The following is a 23,736-nucleotide window of genomic DNA, read 5'->3' as shown; positions in this document are numbered from 1 at the left end:
AAATTTAATAAGTGACAATATTTGCCTATTCGAGAGATGACCACGAAACGCCAAAATCATTATCTGCCCACGATTTGCGGATTATCACGATGTGCGGATCAGCATTAGAGATTGAGACACCTTAGACTGTCCATTTTCAATTAAATCTAAAACCACTAAAACGCGATTAAGTGCTTAACATTGGTATTGTTTTCATCGTTGAATTTTGTTTATTGGTGTTTTGGGGAGCAAAATACATAAAGTTCACAAAGTTTGATAAAAATCTCAAGCGACAATTTTTCAAAAAGAGAAGTTACAATCAAATGAATTCGTCTCCTTAAATTAACAGAAATTAAAAATTATTTTTAAGCACTTACATCTTTTCTTTTGGAGTACTCACTACAATTAACGTTTTCATATATGACCACTGCATGGTTACTCACCATGTCTGTGAAAATCAACTTCTATAAGCTAACCGATATACACACATCATATCTCCCAAAATAAGTTCATCATTGGTACGAAAGTCTGGTGAATGATCATTCATCAAAGTACTTTCCTCTTCCTGTTAGAATTAATTTTTGATTGAATATCCTGTTTGCACGTGCTTTACTACCTGTACACAAATAACATGATTAACGTACCCATTCCATTTCAGGTAGTTCACTCTTTACTTCAACTAAGCTGTAAAAAAAATGAAAAGCATAAAAAACCTTTAAGTCAGTTATGTAACAAAAAATAATGAGCTTCATTCAACGAGCTTATCATTTCCAGAATAAAGGGTGAGATTTTTACAGGAAAATTCATTAATGTTTTTTCTTTCGCATCAGCACCTATTTAAGCAGCTTTTAACCATGCAAATGTACTCGGACACCCTTAAACACTCATTAGCTCAGTATTCACCGTCAATTCTTTAATGGAATTTATCACATGAACTCACTGGTGAAATCGCCCTTAAAGAGTGTGTACGTGTTCCAGACGCTGAGCTTGCATTCCAAGAGGACCAGCGGTCGATTTCACAAAAATAAAATAAAATAAAATAGCCCGAAAATTAGTCTAAACTTTTGGACAAAAAATTGGTCTACTTTAGCTGAAGATTCTGGCGCAGTACTGGTCTGAAACACGTACCACATGTTAACTGTCATAAAACAGGAGACAAATTTCATTTTAGTGAACTACTATTGTTTTATTTTGTAGGTAAACAGTATGAAAATAATTATCTAAAAGTTTAGAAAAGTTTCAGTGCCGAGTAACTATGTGGCATAAGTCCGTGGGTCGTCTGCTCGGGTCATAGGGGCCTAAAACAAAGTCGTGTTTTAATCTCGTCATCTAATGATTCAAGACTCCAATTTCTGGTCCCCAAAAACAGATCACTCTAAGATGAAACATGAGTGACTCTTTTGAGGATTTTCTGAATTCTTTTCTCACTTTCCTCACCAAATGGTGCCAGGACTTGTTTCAGAAACCATGCAGCGCTTGGCTGCTCCAGGGCAATGCCAACACTTTGCTTGTGCATTCCCAGCCTAAAAAGAAGAAAATATTTCTATAAAACCAATATTTACGCCATTTTTTAATTTTTTTTGCACAAACTTGCCATAGAATTTACAGAGAAAAAAAGTTGTTCAACACTTTGTTGGTTCTAGGGCGATGTGCTTTAATAGCGTTTAGATTACAAAACAATACAATTCACCATTCTTTTTATTCTAAGCAGGGAATAAACTGTAATTAAAATGACCACTATACAAAAGCGGTGCACTGAAACACAGCCATATCAAGTACAACCTTACAAATACCCATTAGCTATCTAACTGCCAATAATCTAAATCAGATCGAACTTTTATTGTGCCATTAATATCTCCCTTGATCCTGAAATTGAACATGATTATTTTACATTTGTTCTATTAAACTTGTTAGCTGGCAGACATATGATAGGCTAAAAGTATGCTGAAATTAAAAGCTGATGGACATTGTAAAATAATCAATGCAGATTATGCAATAAATTATTTGAAAGCAGACAGATTTTACTAGTGCTGACCATTAGTTATAATGATACCCAAGTCATGATGACCATGTCCAGATAAAATGACCACTGTTGAAAATGACCAAACATCCTGAAAGAAGCTGTCTTGTAAACAAATGTAAAAGTGGTCAACTGATGCATGTTACTTGGTCTCATTTTGCCATAAAATGTTTTTAACCAGTAGCCTGATAGTAAAATCAATTTTAAATCACATCAACACAACATAATTTTCAGTGTCAGAATCACTTCCAAGACTTAAGAATATCATTTTTTGTTGAAAAGGGATGATAAATACACGCATAAAAAATTCAATCAAAGTGAACATTGGGCAGCCTCTTTTCAGTGGACTTAATTTTACAATTCTGTCATTTAGTTTTGACATTGTTTCAAACTGCATATGGTCTTTTAAGCAGGCATAAAAACGTTCAGTCTGGCTTGCAGTGAATATTAAAACTACATACAACATACTTGTACAGTCAAACAAAAGCTACATCAGCAGACTGGGGTCCCACACACCTTCCCAGCCTCACCAACAAGTTTTTAAAAACTATCACACCATGTTTGATCTCATTATACCATGGTCCCTCCCAAGAAATTTCCAATTTCACTGACAGCGGATAATAAAATCAATTGAAACTACACATCCTTGCCTACTTAGAGAACTAGCTTCTAGGCTCTGGCCCTAGGGAACACGGCAATCTCACTCCTCATAAAACTTTCAAACCAGCAGACATGAACGGTGAATGTTAGGTGAATAGATTTGTGATTGAAATGCTTTAGCTTTCTCCTTGATTAATAATAATGTGTTCTGAAGGAGCTTTGCTCTGAATGTGTTTTTTAAGCTTTCATTTAAATATTTTTTTATTTACTTCATTTACACAACTTAAAGAGAAGGATAAATTTATTAATCCATATATTCATGTTCTAGAGAGAGAAAGAGAGAGGGAGGGGCAGTTTAATGAACTGATCACCAAACCAAAAAAAAAAAAAAAAAAAAAATTCAGTCCCTCTCTGTTGATTCCTCATTTAAATCTATTCCAAATCAAATATTTTGTATAGCCTGTAAGTCTCAGCCTCACAAAATCACAAGAAGACATCTAATTAATCAATTCTCTGCTAGTCTGGTCCAACAAGGAATCTAAATCATGACAAAATTAGCTGTCACAAGATAAATAACAGACAACACTAAAACAATTATAAAACAAATTTTTTTTAAATGCAGAATCCTGTCATGACAAAAGCTTAGCTTCAGCAACGATATCTGTATCTTTATAATCAATGGAATGATTGAATGTAATTTAATTTTGTGATTTAATATCATTCAACTGTACTTGTAATAAATTTTAGGTTTGAAAATCCACAGAATTAATGGATTTAACTTCTAAAAGGTGAAACGATCTTCATTATCAGGATTGTCAACACAATAAAAGTTGTATTACCTGAAAACAAAAGCTTACACAAGATGAAAAAGCATCCAGATGTACCAATGTGCAGTTGGAGATGTTTCATAAAATTATCAGTATTATGCTCTTCACCAAAAAGAAAGTGAATAATAAGAATGTGCCAGGAGTGAAATAACTAAAAAATGAGAAAGCTTGTGAACTTGGGCAAGTGAGTTTGGAGGAAGAGGAAGATAGAGAGACGGAGAGAGAGAGAGGGAGAAAGAGAAAGAAAGAAGGAGGGCAAACAGACCACAGATGTTTAAATTAACAAGATTTTACTCTCTGACCAGGATTTCCATGAGGGAAAGTGTAGCGGCCATCAATTCTGTCTGTATCCTCTACACTTGTTTAATGGCTAATTCATTCCCCGGGGACTAATGACCCTGCAGTTAGTGCTGGTAATTAGCTAACCACTAGGAATTAAACACCACATAATAAACAAGTGTTCACATTAGACTAAGCAGTAGTGGTTCAGAATCGGTTTGGGACAAATATATTTTGCCACGATTGTGATTTTATAATATTTTTTAATTACTTTGTATTCATAGCATAAAATAGCAATTGGCTTTTGATGGATTTCAGCTTTAAGAAATTTTATTCATATACTGTTAATCAGACTACTTTAGTACAATATTCCAAAACACAACCAGTGTTGGTCATCCGAGTGCAACACAGAAGCTTTAGATTGCAAAATTCATAAAAGTTCTTAACTGCAAAAACCTATCAGCCTCATGAGACTTTCCAGCCATCTTTCCAGTCTTGATCACAGTACAGACTGTACACATCCACCAGGTGGCAGCACATTCACACAGATAACTTTTATAACTATATGTAAAAATATCAAAAATATTTTCCTATGGCTCTGGACTGGTTCACTGCTGATCTAAATGACATTAATGTGAACCCAACCTATTCCAGGCAAGCTGTCTAAAAGCTAAGTGTATGAATATTTTGCCATTCTGACAAATCCTACAACTGACGTAACAGGCCATTCTTAATGGGCACCAATAATGCATTATTGAAAGACACAACTATAAGTAATTACAGAGTGTGGTAAGCACTTGATGCCATGATTCACTTCCTTTGTCTAATAATATAATTTTCATTGTTTTTGTGACATATATATCAAGGATGTATTACCGAATTCTTGCACATTGATAGATATACTGAAAATGTCAAGGAAAAAATCAAATTTTGAAGCAAAATTTAAAATTTATGCATCTAGGAGATTTAGATCTATTTATGTATCAATAGCCATTTAGATATTGGAGAGAAAAAAATTCCCATTTTGCTTGTACATTCAATGATATTCAGGTACTATCCATCTATCACTGCTTCAAGTTCTACAGTACTTTACGTATGTGGCAGCACCTTTTTGACACACTTGGCCAAAAGAACACTTACATGCAGTTCACGCATTTTTAAATTGCCTAAAACTTCTGTCCAGTGCTTCTGGGATATAAGCACATGCTATACATAAAAACTAGACAGTAAAGCTAGCAAATATACAGATACTCTAAAGAAAAAGGTCAATCCTGTAGCTCCTGTAGTTTAAACATGAGAAGACATTCCAAAAAGCAAAACCTTTAGTAAAAAATAATCCAGTCATGCTGACTTTCATGAAAAAAACCAAAAGAAACCACAAAAATGGCATGTTGAGCAGCAATGCACATTGTAAATGAGAGCCACAAATATTCAAATAAATCACTGAAATGAAAATTATTATTTCCAGTTACCTAAAACAAAGTAAGAAATAATTCATACATAATCTTAACATTTTAAGACCATTACATGCCAAAATATACAACAGTTTTGCAAAACACCACAAAAACCAGCAGATTACTTATGTGAAAAATAAGCAACCATGCTAATTTTTTTTAAAAAACTAAACCTGCCTTTTACCAAACAAAGACCACTCACAAAACTAAATTAAAACAAAAATATAGTGTGGAACTTATGGAGCAAGCGTCACAAAAATAAATAAATAAATAAATAAATAAATAAATAAATAAATAAATAAATAAAGCTCCCTACAGCTAATTTAAAATCTGAGGTAAACACAAGTCACCTATGGCATAAAAGTAGCAAATGTACATGAACATCAATACAAGAAATTATTCCCATCATGCTGTTGTTTGAAATCAGTCTGCATTTTCCCCAAACATAGTAATTCTGTCATTTTTAAGCAAAACAGAAATATGGTTTGGATGAGCAGTTGTGTTAGACCATGATTTGGAGAGAGCTACAACACAGACAGACACAGGCTATCAAAATATGTAGATACTTAACCTAAAATACAAATAATGTCCCTCTTTCTCTTGATAAATATAACAATTTACAATGACAGCTAGCTTGAAATTTGATTCAAAAGGAGTTCAAGGTCAAGTACTAGCTCATTAGAACTTATAATAAGTAACAATGTCTTAATATATATAATTTGATGACTAGTCGAAGAAATCTTTGTTCTGTTATGACTACTTTAGGGCTATACAAGTCATGTCACTCTATTGTATATTATATCAAACTTTTTGAGGGAATCAGAGAAAAACCATCTTTACAAAATGACCTTGTGAAAATTATGTAATCATAAAAGTTGGTAAGGAATTCATAAGAAGATGCAATGGCAGAGCCATGCACTAACAAACAAAGAACATATCCCACCTATTAATAATAACGACAGAGAGAAACATGAAACAGACACATGAAGGTATTGTATGCACAGAAAGTAATTAGCAGTCAGTAATAGTGCAAATGGAGTGTCTCATAATTAATGCAGTAACGATAGGCTTTGTTTCTGGAAACAGAATGAGGGGATTTGTTCAAAAGCCTAAATTCTCAGAAATATGGCATGAACCACATTAAATCAGCCTACTTCAGCATCTTTCTTATCTATATCAACATAATATACAAAGGAGAGCAATTATATTCTTTCTTTTTTTCATTCTTCTATGATACCTGTATGGTCTTTCAATGTCGAAGTTAAATTTTAGTTTTACCATTTTTCTACACTTAATAAATAAAGTAAAATAAATAAGAAAAGAATATATATATAATCCTTTTGTATGTTGACTCATATAAATAAACAAATGACTTTTCATTCATTTGAAAAGAATTGATATGTAAGTAATTTTGCAAAGTTGAAAGATGACAAAATGGTAAAGAAGCCAACGATTTTCAGCTTGAACATTACATCAAAGATGATGGAATTAGGACTTACAGCAAAGGTAGCAATTCCATTGTTGTAACAATTCCAATGACAGACATGCTGAAACTGTCGGTCCAATTGGTCTTGGTAAAAAATTGAACTTGGTCAGTCCAAAGGACCGACAAGAATTTTAAGAACCTCAATTTTGAATTTACAGACATCATTCGACATACTTCACTAATAAAATTATATAAAACCCAAAGCGTTTTTTTCCTTCCATCTCAAACCTATCACATTCACAAACAAAGTAAGCCATCTAATTGCACTGGTAGCATTTGTCTCAAACGAATAGGGTGATTTTCGGTCCAAAAAAAAATCCATTCGGTCCGACAAATTTTTCATTACTGCCGGTCCAAATGTCCGGCCATTCTGATAAGTTTTCAGCATGTCTGCATTAAATATGTAAGTGACATCAACCATAAGTAATTATATAATATTTTAATTATTAAACAATGAAGGTGATAAATTATGTGAAAGCATGGTTCAGGCAAGTAGAAAGGGGCATGGAAGGGGGGGGGGCATAGAAATCACTTACCAGGCACAACAGTCTGTGATTAACTGAAGACTAGGTTTAAAACAGGACAAAAGAATGATTTAATTAAGTCAATAGCTAGAGAAGGTGTACAGATTTGGGGGAGGGGGGTGGGTGGGTAAGGGGGAACAGAAATATCTCCAACACACCCTTCTTTAAACTATAACCTTTTGACCAAACAAGCAGGAAAAAAAACATTATCTATTCCAAAGGTTAAAAGGGGACACAATTCAGCGCTGAGCAAGAACATCTCGAGTCTTCATCGTAGGCTGGGGTTGTTCATCTAATTGATTTCTTTAACTTAATCAAGTCCCATCTCATTGGCAAGGAAACTTGATTGGCCAAACTGGTCCTACAATGCGATCTGTTTGCAAGAGGTAATCCAATTCTGCAGAACAAATAATCAGATAATTTGATAACCGGAATCCATGGTATCAATACTAACGTAGATTTGGTTACATTAGTGTATTAAAGACAACAGATCAACAAAGGGCAACGGCTTTATCCGTTGAATTACAAGGGTTTTCTAAAGTGCCTGTTTGATCAGGAAAACATTTAGCATGGTTAAGTTTTTTTATCTACATCCTTTTGTTTTGTAAAAGGTTTCGTCTCTCAATTATATTGCGTTAAGCTTCGAGGTAAATCTGCAGAGATTACTGATCTGTACAAGGAAATCCTGTGTCTCTTGGTTAACAAGCCAAAACTTAAGTGGATTTCACTGATTAACGTGATTATATGAAAGCAACCCTATTACGAAAAGTAAATGAATTAAGTAAAAAAGATTTCAAAGTCAAAATTCATCATTTGTGATCCCGACTTTGTATAACCTTCAAATACACCTGATGTGGGTTTAACACTTTTTTTTTTATAAAGCATCTGGGCATTCAAATTTAATTTTAAACTGATAAATTACTGTTATTGTTGACACCGTAAATTTTACATAGGTTGGAATTGTGATAAATCATAAAGCCTGGCATATTTTAAATAAAAATAAAATTTACAATTAATGATAAGTCAATGTCTCCTGTTTATGAGAAGCAGGAATAGATAGCTTACTGTAATCAAATACACCACTGTCACACCAATTTTAACTTTTTATGTACTTAAAAGAACAATATATAACAGAAAAAATATGATATTACAATGAACAAGGTTACAAAAATGTCTGCAGAAGTACAGGGATAAAATGAAAATAGAAAATGAATTTTTATATAATACTGATTTTTTAAAAATCATAGCTTTTTTGTTGGAAAGAGCATATAGCCTTTAACACATTAACAACACATTCTTTAAAGACATAAACAACACATTTTTATTCATTTTCAAATTCTTTATACTGGTGATACTGAAGTAACACAACATTAAAAGTACAGTGAAATCAAAGAACACCATGTGGATGTCAAAGAAACGCACAGTGCAGTGGTTAACTTGACCATTAATCACACAGGCCAACTTGGGGAAAATAGAAACAAGAATAAACTTTGACTGGAATAATCACATTCTCTGAAACCTTGCCCTTTTGTAAGATTGAATTTGTCTAATTGCCGATTTGTGCTGCACTTTTTTTTCTGTGAAAGGTCCCATCCATGTACAAACTTCTTACATCAAAACCTTTATCTTTACCAGTATGACTGATACTCGGAATACTTATTTGGGGCTAATGAAAGTAAACCTCTGGGGCCCTTGTTTAGGTATTTCATTAGATTTACCAAGAAAAGATGTATAAATGTTTTTGCAATACCTGGGGGAAGAACAAAAGATACTTCACTGAAACAAGGGAGCACAAATGAAATGCGTCAGCAAAACCTGACCTTTTTTATCTAACTCAATTTTAATTTGATAGTTTCCCAGTGTCAGGTGATTGGAAAGGAATACGACTGCAGGGTCTAGTGTTTTGACTCAAGTTTGCAAGTGTAATTATATTTCTGGGCAAGAAATCTGCCCTAGTGATCCCGCCAGGCTAAGTTTACATGGGACCATGAACGCTCTGAGAAATACAGTGTAATCAAATTTGGGGGTCATGTAAAATTTTTGAAATCTAAATCATGACTGTTGAATAAAAAAAAATTCTGAAATCTAAATCATGACTATTGAATAAAAAAAATTATGTAATACTTCTTCTTATACTGTTATATTCCCAAACTCCAGGGCATTTATTCATTCAGATATCAAGTTAAAGTTTTTAACAAAGTGGAATATTCAAGATGCTTTGATTCTTGGACAGGCAGCAATAACTTAGATGACTGGCAAAACTAAAAAGAAATTTCATGATGATCATGTTTATTGCAGATCTGTTGATTGGTTTTACTTACAAATCAATTTTTGAAAAAAGTAATGTATACTATATAGAAATCATAATTTGAATGAAATATAGATAAACATATAAAAATTTGACAATCATACAGAATACCAAAGATATCGTGGAATAAATTTGGTAAAATATCAGTAATTCTGTGAAAATAACCTCTGTTGGCTTTTCACATACCTCTGTGTTCAACAGGTTAAACAAGCAAGCAAGCAAACAAACAAAAAATACATGAAACAAAAGATCAGTATGCAAATCCCTATATTCCCACAGGTATATTTAGGCGGCTCTGCACAATTAAGCACCCAGGAAAAATCTCATTGGCGAGGCAAATAAAATCTTAGCTTGTCCCTGAATGGAGAGGTCACAGGTGTCAAAAGTAAAGCCATTTATCAAAGAAAACATCTTATGTTGAGGTTAGAGAGGACAACTGGTCCATAACAATTGGCTTTGCTTGCCACAGAGTGAAATCATACAAGTTTTTTATTCTTTGTCTAGTTTAATCTGGTCATTCCTAAAATTGGTTTAATTTGGAAATCTGGCTATTCATCACGTTACCTTTCAAACCAGATAAAAACCAGATGAAAACCAGATATTATTAAGCAGACTAGAACCAATTGGGGGGTGGGGGAGATTTTTTTTACAGTATCTGACATTCTATCAGCTATTCATTCTGCATCAAACCTATTTTTTACTAATACTAAGATAGCTTGATTGCAATCGAACAACTCTGTCACCTTAGGGAGACTTTTTTTATTTGTCAATTGAGCTGTCCACCTGCTTGTTGTCCTGATCACTTTACTTTAGGAAACTGAAGGAGTCTGCTATGAAGTAGTCTATATAGTAAGTATACAGCATGATAGAAGACACACCAAAGACACAGTGAAACATCAACATCAGGCAGTCTATTTGAGACTCCATCTTCAAACATACTTCAAACAAAAGAATAACTTCAATGTTATTCCAGGTAAACTGACTTCTGGAAGTGTGATATCTAAAAACTGGAATCACAAAACGAGGAAAAAATTTGACTGATGACTTGGTAACATTTTAAGGACATTTACACAGCGTCACCGACTAGAACGCCATCCATAATCCAAAATGGAATGGGTGTCAAACATCAACATCAGTAATAACTCTGTCACTTCAGAAAGTATCAAACAGTGAAGAAAAAAGGAACATCAATCAGGAAATGCTATTAAATTTTGTCAGAAATGAAAGAGACATGGTGTTGCTTATGAATAAATGATTATCAAAAAGGGGAAATGTCAGCAGGGAATTTCTTACTGAAAAAAAAACATTATCCATATCATGATTTAATTGAAATAGCATAAAAGAGAGGTAAGGGATGATTTCATACACCATGATTAAAAAACAAAAACAAAGGAACTTACAATGAAGGAAAATGCTGGTGATAAAAAGGCACATGAAATTAATTGAATGGATTTTTATTGTATTCCCCCCCCCCCCCCCCCCCCCCCCCCCCTTGAATGCTTAATGTCAGTTTTACTTTCAATTTTAACAAAACCATTCACCAAATTGACTTTTGGACTGGTTCCTTAAATCAAAACAAATTCACTGCCATCACCATTATGTGTCCTGTGAGTGATTTTAAACCTTTTTCATGCATAATCAATGCAGCTTTGTTTTGAATATGGCTTATTCAAGATGACCATTGGACATAATTAGTATGAAAATTAACAGAATCAAAACATTATATAATGCAGTGCAAAGCAGTAAAACAAAATTCAATCAGCCCTGTAGCCATGTTAATAATATTCTGTCTTTGATAGGATCCCCATACAATTTTTGTCCATAAAAAAAATTACATAAAAGGTAAAAACAACTGTCCCAAGCTGGCAGAGATAAAAAGAATACATTATGACTGCTAAATGGAATTCAACTAGCAGACACAAATTTCTTATTTCATGATAACAATTTGCAAAAATAAAGTGATTGGGAAGGAATGCATTCAATCCATCACCAGTCGCGCTTCACTGCCTCACTAACACTAACACATACGCACCACTACACATGATCATTAGAGCTGTTACTCAGGTATTCTAGTGTACAGGTTGCAAAGTTTATACATGCTAAAAAAGATATCAGACCAACACAGAGAAACAATATGGCTATAAACTTTTGAACACTGACCATATGATCATTGAAAGGGGCAATAGCTGATGCCAAGGAGTTATAACAGACTCCTTGCTGATGCAAAGTGGTCCAATTTTGCTGCCTAATCTTTTAAGCAATATATATATATATATATATATATATATATATATAGTCTTTACTGGAAAACTTTGTGGTACACTAGCTTGTATATAACTATGTTTAAGCTGGGTGGTTCCATACAGGGGAAAGCCTTACATAATAGCCATGCTGTTAAGTTGTCAATGTGTCTAAGTGTACCGATACACTAAAGCATACCACTCCATGTGAAAAGGGTCACCAATCTCGATCATGTCTTTTCACTCATAGTCTAGCATCAAGCTATGAAATAAATAGATTGATGACAAAAAGGATAAATTGGCAAGAGAGTTTTTGTTGATTTTTGCTACTGTCATGCATCTTCACCAATTGCTTTGCTCATAATATGCTATTATGCATAAAAGTAAAATGATGCAAAATGTAGCATGAAAATATTAATAAATAAATAACTGTCGAATTAACATGAAAAAACTTTAAGCACAACAAAATACATGATGTGTTTATAAATTTTGGTCAAAACATTTTTGTTGAAATTCTTCCATGTTTGGCCAAAAGAGACAATCTTTACAATTCAGCATATGTGCTGTTATAATAACTAATACAGAAATGAAGAAGAGTTCAACCAAATACACCTGTAGACGTACTAAGTTGTAAAAATTTTTATAATGATAATTGTAGGCAATCTTCAGATACACTTCCACCCAACCATAATACAGCAAACTAAAAAAAAAAAAACAAAAAAACTACAAATGTAGAACAAACCATTGATTGTTACTATCTAAACAGCTCTTCAATGTAACATATTGACCGAAAGCCAATGAACTTGGAGAAAAGTCAATTTTAATTCAATGAAACAAGCTATAAAAAAAGATATCTTACTGTAAAACACTATTACCCTTATGGAAATCAGAGGGGGTGGGGTGGAGGTGGAGGTGCCAAATCTAAACAATGGAACAAATGTTAAAAAGCATGCTAGCGCATGTGTGTGTGCGTGTGAGTGTGTGCCTGTGTATGTGTGTGCATGCATTTGTGTGTGAAGGAGTGTATCCTCCAGCAACTGAAAAAAATTGCGAAGAATGAGAATATCAAATACTCACATTATAAAAATAAAGATAGAACTGCAGATCCTGCGATCTTTTAAAAGTGAATAAATTAACAAAATTCTGAATACATGTATTTACCAATATATATACATGTATTGAAAATTTAAGGGAAGTGACCAAAGCAGGGGGAAGACTCAGCTGCAGAGTCTATGTGATTTAGCAATCAAGACCCACCCACTGTTTCTCGGGACGGCCAGATTTCCCCCATTCCGCCATATTATTTGAGGGCCTCTGAGAGTCCATGTCTGGATGATTTAGTCTAACTTTCTTCTAATTTACCTGAGGGACCAGTGAAGACCAACCAGTTTATATTGATGGTAACTTTAGTATTCAGAGAGTAGAGGGGAGCCTAACTTATTATGGCTAGACTACAACCGTGATATTACTGCACGTGAATACTGATGAAAAGCGGGTTGCATGTGCATGCGTGCATTCCTAGCTGATCATAAATAGCTGCCTTTCTTTCAGGAAGAATTGAATTAGAATTTTGGAATATACCATACAATAAACATCATGTTGATTAGTGATGCTTGCTGATAAACTTAAACACATATTAATTCATGCAGCTTTGGTCTTTGATCCTGTTTGAAGCTTTCAGTAAAAATTGGCACAGGAAACAAGTCATTGTCCTTTAAAGCATTGTAATGCAACAACAACAACAAAAACTAAAAAAAAAATCTGTTATTTAGCTGGATCTACTGGGTAACACTGCTGCTTTCCCTGCAACAATAACATCCATCAGCCACTGTCATGGCCTAAATCATCTACACAGCACTAATTCAAATCTACCAGGGTAGGACCCATCCATCGTGGAGTTTAGCACTTGACTGTTGTATTGCTTACAAAAATGACTGGTGCATAGAGTTTCACCCTTATTGCTAAAAGATACCTTTAGCCCCATCTCACATGGATTCTGGTCTTACATGACATCACGCAGATGATTTCCACTCTCAGCAACATTTTTGGTCATTCCACGTATCCAAGTGTCATCATTTCATGCAAGCATATGCTTCCCCCCCCTCTCTCTCTCTCTCTCTCACACACACACACACACACACACACACACACACACACACACACAAACACACACACACTGGTACTGCAAAAGCCTGATGCAAGGTTAAATCTTAGATTGCTACTTCTCCAAATACTCAGAACATGACGAACATGATGGTAGATGAACCGTGTGCCATGATACCAGGTGCACCCAAAAGGACTCTCAAAAATGATTTAATAATCTTTCTTGCACAACATGATAGCCCATTTGGGGCCAATCATTAGAATTATATTTTATAATAAACAACAGATTACCAGGAAAAAATATCTTAATTGATAACCTAGTGCTAGATACTTTAACACAGGACTTGGCCCATAAAAAATGCTGATATTGTGTTTCTGTAACCTATCCATGTGCTACTTTTGACTTCTTTAAAAAGAAAAAAAAAAAGATCTCTTTAATGAATATTATAGAAGACATTTTGTGAATTTAAATGATACTGGGTGCGTTAACACAGAAATGTTTTTTTTGTATCTGAATGGCTTCTCTCCTCATAACAGAAATTGTGTGCAAGAATTCCTGCGAACAATTATTACATGCCTTTGATTTTTAATGATGCCTGGTACCCTTTTCAGGTGACATATGCAATAATTAAATTTTTATTGCCAGCTTCAAAATAAATAAATAAATATTTTAAAAATCAGTCAAAAATCATATGTTGCTTGTTTATGCTGTCAAATGCATCTTAAGACATTATTATGATAAGGACAAAGATATCATGAGCTCAAATCTAATTTTATGGGACATTTGTCATTTCATACATTGAGAAACTGTTTGTTCCTCATCTCAATGTATACAGCATAAATCAAGGACAACAGAAAAAGTCAAAAACCATTTAAAAAACAGCCATTCTTTATCCCTTAAAATTGACAGACAACCAAAACAGTCTAACAAGTCTGATTCACTCAAAAAAGATAAATAAAGAAGGAAGGAAGGTAATCACAATGTTGTAATCTTATTCCATTTGTCTGACATTCTTCTTAAGGTTACAATGACAGTCAATATGCAATTCTTTTACTACACTTCTTATCACACAGTACAAAAAAAAAAAAAAAAAAAAAATAGACGATGATGATGATGATGATGAAATTGGGAATAGGACATAAAAGTTAATCGCTCAATCACCCCCCATCCCAAGTGACCGCCATATGTCCTCTACAGCAATGGGACAGTCATTATTCCACCATTTCTGTTTGTATAAGTACCACGGTGTCCATTTTGTGGCTGTCACACATAAGACTAATGATTCCCCATCAGATATAACTTCTAATAACCCTGCAATTACAGCCACTTGGAGCATAGATTTGTGAGAACCATATGTAATATGTCAATACTGATTGCCTTTAATTTGACACACTAAGGCCTACCAGGTGCCTTCTAATTCTATCATCTCATAGAGTAGAGTGGCCTTCTGATTTCCTTTGGTACCTAGCGGACCTGCCGAAATTGCACCATGTGTTGTGCACCTTCATATCACCATAATTCATGTATCCAAGCCGATATCAAGCCTGTGAAGCCATGATCAAGGATTGCTTTGGCTGCATATTATGCATACACCTCTTTGGCTCCTCACGTAATGTATTGTGGCCCTGATTAAGGATTTTGCCTACTCAAACATCACTGCTGCCATGAATGTGTTATCTATCTATTGTATTACTCAGTCTGTGCAGATTTTCAAAATCAAATTCAACAGTGATGGCTCTGCAATCAGTGAAAGGCCTCTTAATGCTTTTAAAATTGAATTTTCTGTGAAAAACCATCTTAGAATATCGGCATTGAACTCTGCTGGTGTACCATTCAAGACAGACTCTGACTCAGATTATTGTCATTTTGACATTAAACAAATTTGTACAAGAGGTTTTTTATACAATAAGAAAGCTGCCCTTTTCATAATCTTTCAAGTTCAAACCTTGAAATTCTTGACATTGTTCCACATATTTGTTTCAAGCATCAGTCTGAATGGTGATGGGAATGAAATAAAAGGGTATATGTTGTTACAGTTCTTCATAATCTCACCCCTTATATGCATCATTTATGTTTCCTATTATCATATTATTTGAAGTGTTTTTTTTTACTAAGTAAATATGTATTTCTTTATTCCACATTTTGCAGACTTGAAAAAGGATGAACAGAACATCTTTATACATCCTAATTTAACATACAACTTTTCTTTTCTGGCATTCAATTGCTTATAGTCTACTTAAGCATTTCATCTTCAGTGATAAAAAATATTGTTATCATGCATTAACTGAAATACGTATGTCCTGCTTTGTATAAAATAAATTCTGAAATGTTCTGACTGCCAGAGACACCATAGCTAAAAATCACCAGTAACATGCAACATCCCTAACACCCCACAGCAGGAAATAGGTCCCGGCAGACTAATCCATATTTTGCCACACCCTAGGGCAAGTCCTGATATACAAAAACAAAAAATAGTAATACAAGAGCAGGTCCCAGTCAACTCATATTGGATTTAATAATAAAATCCTGATCTTTACCAGCTGAATGTATGAATTAAGTTACAGTGACCAATGACCAAGCTGTATTACTCCTACCATTATCATGCAATTGAAACACTCGACTCAATATTGTTGAATTTCTGTCATAAATCAAAGCCAATAACAGACACAATTTTTCATTAAGATCATGTTGATATTCTGTGTGCCTGTGGAGGCTTTATTATATGAAATCAAGGGCAAAGCAAGTCTGTGATGGCAATTGACCTTGCTGAAAATACAAACAATCCCTTGTAATTCATTCTGAAAAATAAACTCTTCGACTAGAAAAAAACTTAACATTTGAAAAATAACCCTTAATGCAAATTTTTCATTTATTTCAAAGATATATCCTTATATTAGACATCTCATATATCTAAATGCTATTTTGTCACTTTAGCTGGAGCAAATTTGTCTAGGTCGTCCTGGGATTATGATGAGAACCCCACCCTGTCCAGAACATGTGATAGGGTGATCAAACATCTAAGGTTATGTAACAAGACCGAGAATAGTTCCACTTTTATTCTCAGTAGACCAAATAAGTCTTCAAGACAGAGAGGCAATTTTGCCAATAAGACTTACTGTAAATCTAGTATTAAATTATAAAAACCTTCATTTACTTTTAAAGGCATAGAATGCATGTAAGAACTTTACATAAACAAATATCTTGATATAATTTTTTCTTTTTCACAAAGGTATCCAAAACTGATGTAAAAATTACTCTCTTTAAACCAGTTTTCAAATTCTAAAATTTTCATTTCTACTGTCACAAGTGAAATTTATCAGTCTCTATCTCCATAATGACAGTGGCTAAAAAAATTAGAAACTTAAAACTCAAAAAGAGGTTCAAGGAATGGCTTTAGATATGGCATACCTTGGCGATAAGAGCCAAAATCTCAAAGAAAATTAAATTTTGCTGTGTGTGTGTGCATACGTACACGTGTGTGTGTGTACTGCTTCTGGTGCCTTAAAGCATATGAAGAAAGAACAACTTTATTCTATCAGAAGCAAAGCCCAACCGCTCTCCAACTTCCCTTTGTCTACCAGCAAGTTGTCATCTTAATGATGTGCAATAATATGATAAATAATACATAGTTATTATCCTAAACACAGGCATTCTTTTTCCTTCCTGGTGAATTCAAAGAGCAGCAAACAGAAGTTATTTACCCACAAACAAATCAATAAGATGCAATAATAACATAACGCAAAAAGGGTAAACAATTTTGTTTACCTGACTCCGCCTTTGTTCCTTTTTTCTTTAAAATTCTCCAGCTTATGTTTCATAATCCACTGAATTAACTTACGCCGGCTGTTATATGAGAATGCAGTTATTATCATAATGCAAGCCCACAAAAACAGTAGAAATATTTTGGTGGTCACGCTTAAAGCATGAAAAGATCTTTGCTATAATTATCCCCAATATCGTAGACAACTTTGCAGGTAAATATTGACACAGTGACTAAGATTAGAAAAGTTGATGAAAAGACCTGTGTTTGCCTAACAGACAGGTGGACAAAATTGAGTGAAAGAATGCATAATTTAAGAATGCTACAGTTCATTTAATGCACTCATTCAGAAATTCATCTTCCTCCAGTAGGTGTCACCACCAACAAGTGCAACTATCCTCTGGCAGAAAAAAACACCACATAGCAAGTCTATTTGACACTTAAATCTTGGCATTCAGATTAATGGTATTTTCCAAATGTATGTTTCATATTCATGAACTAAATAGTGTGTAACATTTCCTGCTATTAATCTTGAAGTGAAAATTGCTCCTTTACACATGCATGACAGACACATTTATTCAGCTGTGATGTGGTTGTTACACTACAGTTCACATACATTGTTCCAGAAGAGGGCAGCACATGCTAGTGATATTTTCTATATACATCATTCTGAATTTGTGTTGACTCCTCCTGATAAATCACACTATTGTATTTTGTAAGAGATTACAGGGTCTATAAAAATAATGATTTTTCTCATTACTTAACTACTGTGGCAAAGTTAACGTACTTTCCAATAACATTTTATGAGATATTAATAAAAAAATTTCACTTACATTTTAAGCAGGGCTATGGCTACAATATTCCATTCCACGCTTCTAAACAGGATATTATGGCTACCCAAGCTAAAAAATGAAATCATTTTACACTATAATGTTATAAATCATAAAAGACACTCCAATATTCACTGCATAGATTGAAATGAAGACATTACACCATAATGAACCACTTTAAGAATCAGCCTATGAAAAATGCTTGCTTGTAATACAAAACTGTTTGGATCGTTACATTTCTACTTTGTTTTGACTGCATTTGTATTACTTTTAACTTGAAATCAATAATTTAGTTAGCAATAAAAAAATCAAACAATATATTTTAAAGCACATTTAAGTTTCTTAGTGAATGTCAATATTGTTGTCTTATGCCAAAATGGATATCATAAACAGAAAAGAATATGAGCTGAATGTCTTTCAAACTAACCTGAAAGTCCCAACCAGTAGTCGTAGTTCTGCTGAAACTTCTTGTAGAGGCAGGTTCAGGGGTACCAAAAGATCTGGGAGACTGAAAATGCCATTACTGTAAGGTTTTCATTGCGCATATTTAAAGTATCTCTAATGGACTACTTTCTCCAGTCAACATTTCATTGTTTATATTTTTGATTTCATCAAATAACATGCATACATTTATCTCAATTTTTTTTTTTCCAAAAAGAAACATTCATTTAGTCAATCTACTATTACATGAAAATTTCTCAATTAAAAAAACACATTGCAAAATTATACATCTGGGATTCAACTGTATGTGTTGTTTGAGGCAAGCTAGCACATATTTATAAAACCATTTTCAAATATTTGTAATAAATATCAATCCTCACATTTTACTCAACCTTTCCAAAACAATTTTCTTTCTTATCTGTTGCTGTGAGTAATGGTCCACCATGGGAAGAATAGGCTCCTCCTCTGACTAAGAGTTAAAAGACAAGACAAACTACTGTACATTTAACATATGATCTCGAGCAAATGGGAGGATGTGGAGATAGCAGCTTACAAGGCAAATTACTGGTAAATATATCTAAATGTTGTTAGATTAAAAACAAGGAAATCTGCATTTTTTCTCATCAATTTGTAGCAACTTGTCAAAAACAATATCAGTTTATCATCATCCCAACTTGACAAAGTTAAATTAAGTTTCTACCATCAAGAAATTCAGAAATGAAAAAAAAAAAAAAAGTGCAAGAAACATCTTCAAATACCTTCTCATCTCCACTGCCTTTCTTTTCGACAGCACCACTTTCATCCTGGACTTCCACAGAATAAGCAGTGCTGCCTTTATAGAATTCTGTCACCTTTAGTCCAAACTCCTGCCCATCCTTCTGAAGAGTTTTCATGTCTGGAAGCTTTCCTCCTCCTTGCCTCTCCCCTTCCATGTTACCAGCCTCATAGAGTCCAGCACTATCCAAGTCCAGCTGTTTCAGGTGAACCCTTCGACCCATTTCAGCATATTTTTCATCAAATTCTTGTTTCTTTATTATCTTTTGCTTTGATGCTTTGTCACCTGTAAGGTACTCTATAGTGGATTCAGTAGTCCATTCTAAGATTGCCTTTTCAATCTGACTTAACAAATCTATACAAGACTCTTTTCTAACTGTCTGCAATTCTGACTTTCTGCTGGAAATTTGAGGATGCCCTTTACTTACATGGACTTTGAGATCAGTTTCTTTAGAACAGGCATCAACAGTTTTCAAAGTATCACAATCTTTTTCATTTGTCTTTGGATCTTTGTTAAAAGCACCATTTTCTGGTCCAGAACTTTGTGTAGAGGAAGAATTATCCTGATTTTTTAATGAACTAGACTTTTGCAGCATTTTCTCCCTTTTGGCTAAAAGTTCCATTAAATAAGTTACTTTGTCCTGCTGTGCATCATCATGGTTACCATGGCTACCACTCATTTCAATACCACCATCATCACCATCTTCATCATCATCTGCATCCAAGTCTGTATTTGAATGTTTTGGTGAGGTGTGGATTAGTCCAAATACATTTTTCCTACTCTGGCCACCTGCATTTTGGGCATCATGATGCTCATTTCTTTCTACTCCATACTTTGTGACTTTATCTGTACTTTTGTCCTCATGCCCAACTGATATATTCACTTTTGCTGTGTCTTGCACCAGGAGTTCATCCAGCTTATCTTCTGATGAACCTAATGCCTGTTCTATACCAGAATTTGTATCAGCAATATCAGTACTCCTGGATGATACCATGACTTTTTCTGTGTGCACATGCTTTGGACTTGTCTGTAACAAAACATGTTCCTTTTCTTTAATCTCTCTTGACATGACATGGCTGGAAATCTGCTCTTCTGTTGAGGGCGACATATCTGCAACAGAAGTGAACTGGTTTTGTGTTTCCTCTTTGCCATCCTCTGTGGCTATTTCCACATTTTTTGTCGTCCTCCTGGTTTTAACTGTCATTCCTCTTTTTCGCTGGTCTTCTAACTCAGTATTTCTCAATTCTAACGCTATTTGAGACTGTTCTTTTGTTATAATGGTTTCTGCTGCATTGCCTCTGGAAAAAAAATACAAAACTAAGGCTATTAGTTTCAAAATTAACATAATTAACATAATATGAATTACTTGTCTTTAAAATATTCTTACAAAAAAAATTCACTGACAAACATCTTGTTTTCACCATTTAGGGCCCCTTTACACTGGACGGCGTCCTTTCTGCGTCCAGCAGTACGGCGCCATTTGAGAGTTGAAAAATTATAATACTTTACGTGCCGACAACTGGCCGATCATTGAGCATTCATTCTGATACAAAATCAATGCTCGTGCCTCCTTAGTAAGACCATAGCGATGCCAAATTAAATGGTCGCAGAAAGGACGCAGAAAGGACGCCGTCCAGTGTAAAGGGGGTATTAACTAAATTATACTATATGCTTTTGATTATCTATTAAGTTTCACCATTCTTTTTTTCAGCTGTAAGCACTGCTCGCATTAATAACACTATCATTCATAATTACTCTTATTAAATGTTAGTGCTTGGGCCATTTTGTTTCCATTTTTGACCCAAGACAAATCAGAATTAATCCAACTAGCTGAAGACACCGAGTCTGTTTTACAATGAAACAGGCCCAGACGTAACAAACTGAACACAATTTTTTACATCTGATCACATGTATAGCTGGATTTACACTGTCTATCAATAAAAAAATCATTATGGCTAAGATAATGTGTCCTCCTCAGGAAAATTTTGGCTGGTCACTGATGGTTCACCTGATTGATGACAATGGCTTAACCTGTTAGTGTTCTTGAGGAAGACAAAAAGTCATCATTATGGTAGTCATTGTAACCATACATTAATAGACATAGTATGTCTATGTAAATAAAATTCTGACACAGATGTTAAAAACTGTGCTAAATATATCATCTAAACTGGATGTGTAAAAATGGCAATAAACTTATTACAGTGAATGTTTCACCTACATGTGACAGTTATTAGGCAGTAGCTGAATGGTGACAGGTGTCTCCTGGTCTCTCAGGTACAGTGGGGAGGTGAGAAGCTGCTGCTGGAGATAACTTGAGGCCTTATAACATCGGTTGCTGCAGAATTTCTGTAACATGGATGTTAACATGCCAGGTAATGCCATATTTCATGAAGGCTTGCAGTTTTCAGGGCAATTCTTCAAATTTTTATTCCACTTTTTTCTAGTTATTATCAGATGTAGTAAAGTAAGATTAACTATATTTTAACAAATATTTTAATCTATCCAAAGTATCTACAATTGGAATAATACTTTTCACAACTTTAAAAACTTTTCAATTCCTAAAAATTAGTTAAATTAAATGTATTTATCCTTTGTGGAACTAATTTACTTGAGGTGTGTTCTTGAATACAAGTATTACTGACTCCAAGCACTTTACCTACCTTCCTTTCACTTATGTCATATACCCTGTTATTCTTAGCAGATATGTGGTATTTTTGCTTAGGGATCTGATGAAAAATACAATGTATATTTTACCCAATATATGACAGTCTACCATTACGAAAATGAAAATTTAAAATTATATCAACCACTAACACTTTAATTCAAATAACACAGGTTAATTTATTTATGATAGAGCACCACCACTGAAAAAGGAAAAGTTTCAATACCCTGTATAATTAACTAGTTACTTCACGGTGAAATACCGTACCTGTCCTAGTTCTTGGCCACAGAGTAGATAACCACACAACTTGGCCAAGTGTCTCTCTTCAACAATATCTTGGTAGACAGGTGGGTCTATGTAATGAGCCTAAAAAGAAGAAAGAAGAAAACTTTGAATCTAAAAAGAAATAATAAAAAAAGAGAAAAGGCATTCTATTCATTCACAGCTATTAGTGTCACATTTCATTTACCTAAATGACTTGATTAATTTATTATCTTGATAACATAAACCATGAGATAAAAAGTAAGAGGTGATTAAATGCTGTCACTATAGCATAGACGAAACTTCTGTTTATTAAATGTAATCCAAATATATTCTAATATAAAGACAGTAGTAATTTTTCACAATACACACATTTTCAAAGACAAAGTCTTGGGTCACTGCACCATCTAATGTCTGCTGGAGTATGTTCAGAGCCTTCTGCTGGGCCTCTTTCTGCTTCTGCAGTCTTCTCAGAAGCATTTCCCTCCTTCAAGTAAAAAGACAATTACATTCTTGTGAGTTCCGTCAGCTTGATTTTAGAAAAAAAATTCTCCAGTTTTAACATGCATTGATTCATGATCAGTCAGTTGATAAAGTGGTCTTGACAAAATTCATTTACCTCCGGCTTTAAGTCCCTTCAAAACAAATCATTTGTCTACCAATATTTCTTATATTTTCTTTGGGTTCCATTAATTATAATGGCATGATATTTGATGTAAAAATATCGTTGTATTAGTGAAACTGAAAGAATAACCAAACTAACTTATTCGCATAGGGGAGATATAGCTCAAAGTCACCACATATATTAATTAACAGAATATATTGAAAATCAAGAAGTTACACGGTGGGGGAGATAGTACAAAAAGAGTCAGAATAAATAGCTGGATCGCAGTTCAATTTCAAATTAATATAATGGTCTGAATATTGAACTAAAATACCGACTTTATATTCCGGCCTTTATATTCGACTTAAACTACTTCGATTGTATATTAAAACGCTTACAAATACCTTTCATTTGCAGTCCCATCCCTCTTTCCAACGTTCGATGACATGGCTAGCAATTACTCTTTACATCGAACATGCTGCCATGGAATTAAATAGCTTAAAAGTGTCGACGGTGCAAAAATTGTGGTAACTGATGGAGGCTGACATCTTTAAAATACCCTCAATGCTATTATCATATAAT

At 34.0% G+C, this 23,736-nt stretch overlaps 1 protein-coding gene across 1 annotated transcript; it reads right to left on the bottom strand.

Annotated features, from left to right (window-relative positions):
- Window positions 1-186: 186 nt before the first annotated feature.
- LOC106174489 (putative RNA polymerase II subunit B1 CTD phosphatase RPAP2) lies at window positions 187-23,712 on the bottom strand. Its single transcript, XM_013556070.2, has 10 exons — window positions 23,559-23,712; window positions 22,923-23,037; window positions 22,557-22,655; window positions 22,288-22,353; window positions 21,846-21,973; window positions 19,611-20,925; window positions 19,233-19,321; window positions 18,839-18,919; window positions 18,415-18,483; window positions 187-1,502 (listed from the first exon to the last, which is right to left on the bottom strand). Exons 1-10 carry the CDS (start codon window positions 23,600-23,602, stop codon window positions 1,355-1,357), a joined length of 2,154 nt encoding a protein of 717 aa, XP_013411524.2. The 5' UTR covers window positions 23,603-23,712; the 3' UTR covers window positions 187-1,354.
- Window positions 23,713-23,736: the final 24 nt, after the last annotated feature.

Source organism: Lingula anatina, chromosome 3 (assembly GCF_051362555.1).
Source record: "Lingula anatina isolate TDL-2025a chromosome 3, LinAna3.0, whole genome shotgun sequence".
Classification (NCBI taxonomy): Eukaryota; Metazoa; Brachiopoda; class Lingulata; order Lingulida; family Lingulidae; genus Lingula; species Lingula anatina.
The sequence above is the reverse complement of the archived record's forward strand: the minus strand, read 5'-3'. Positions and strand labels throughout refer to the sequence as shown.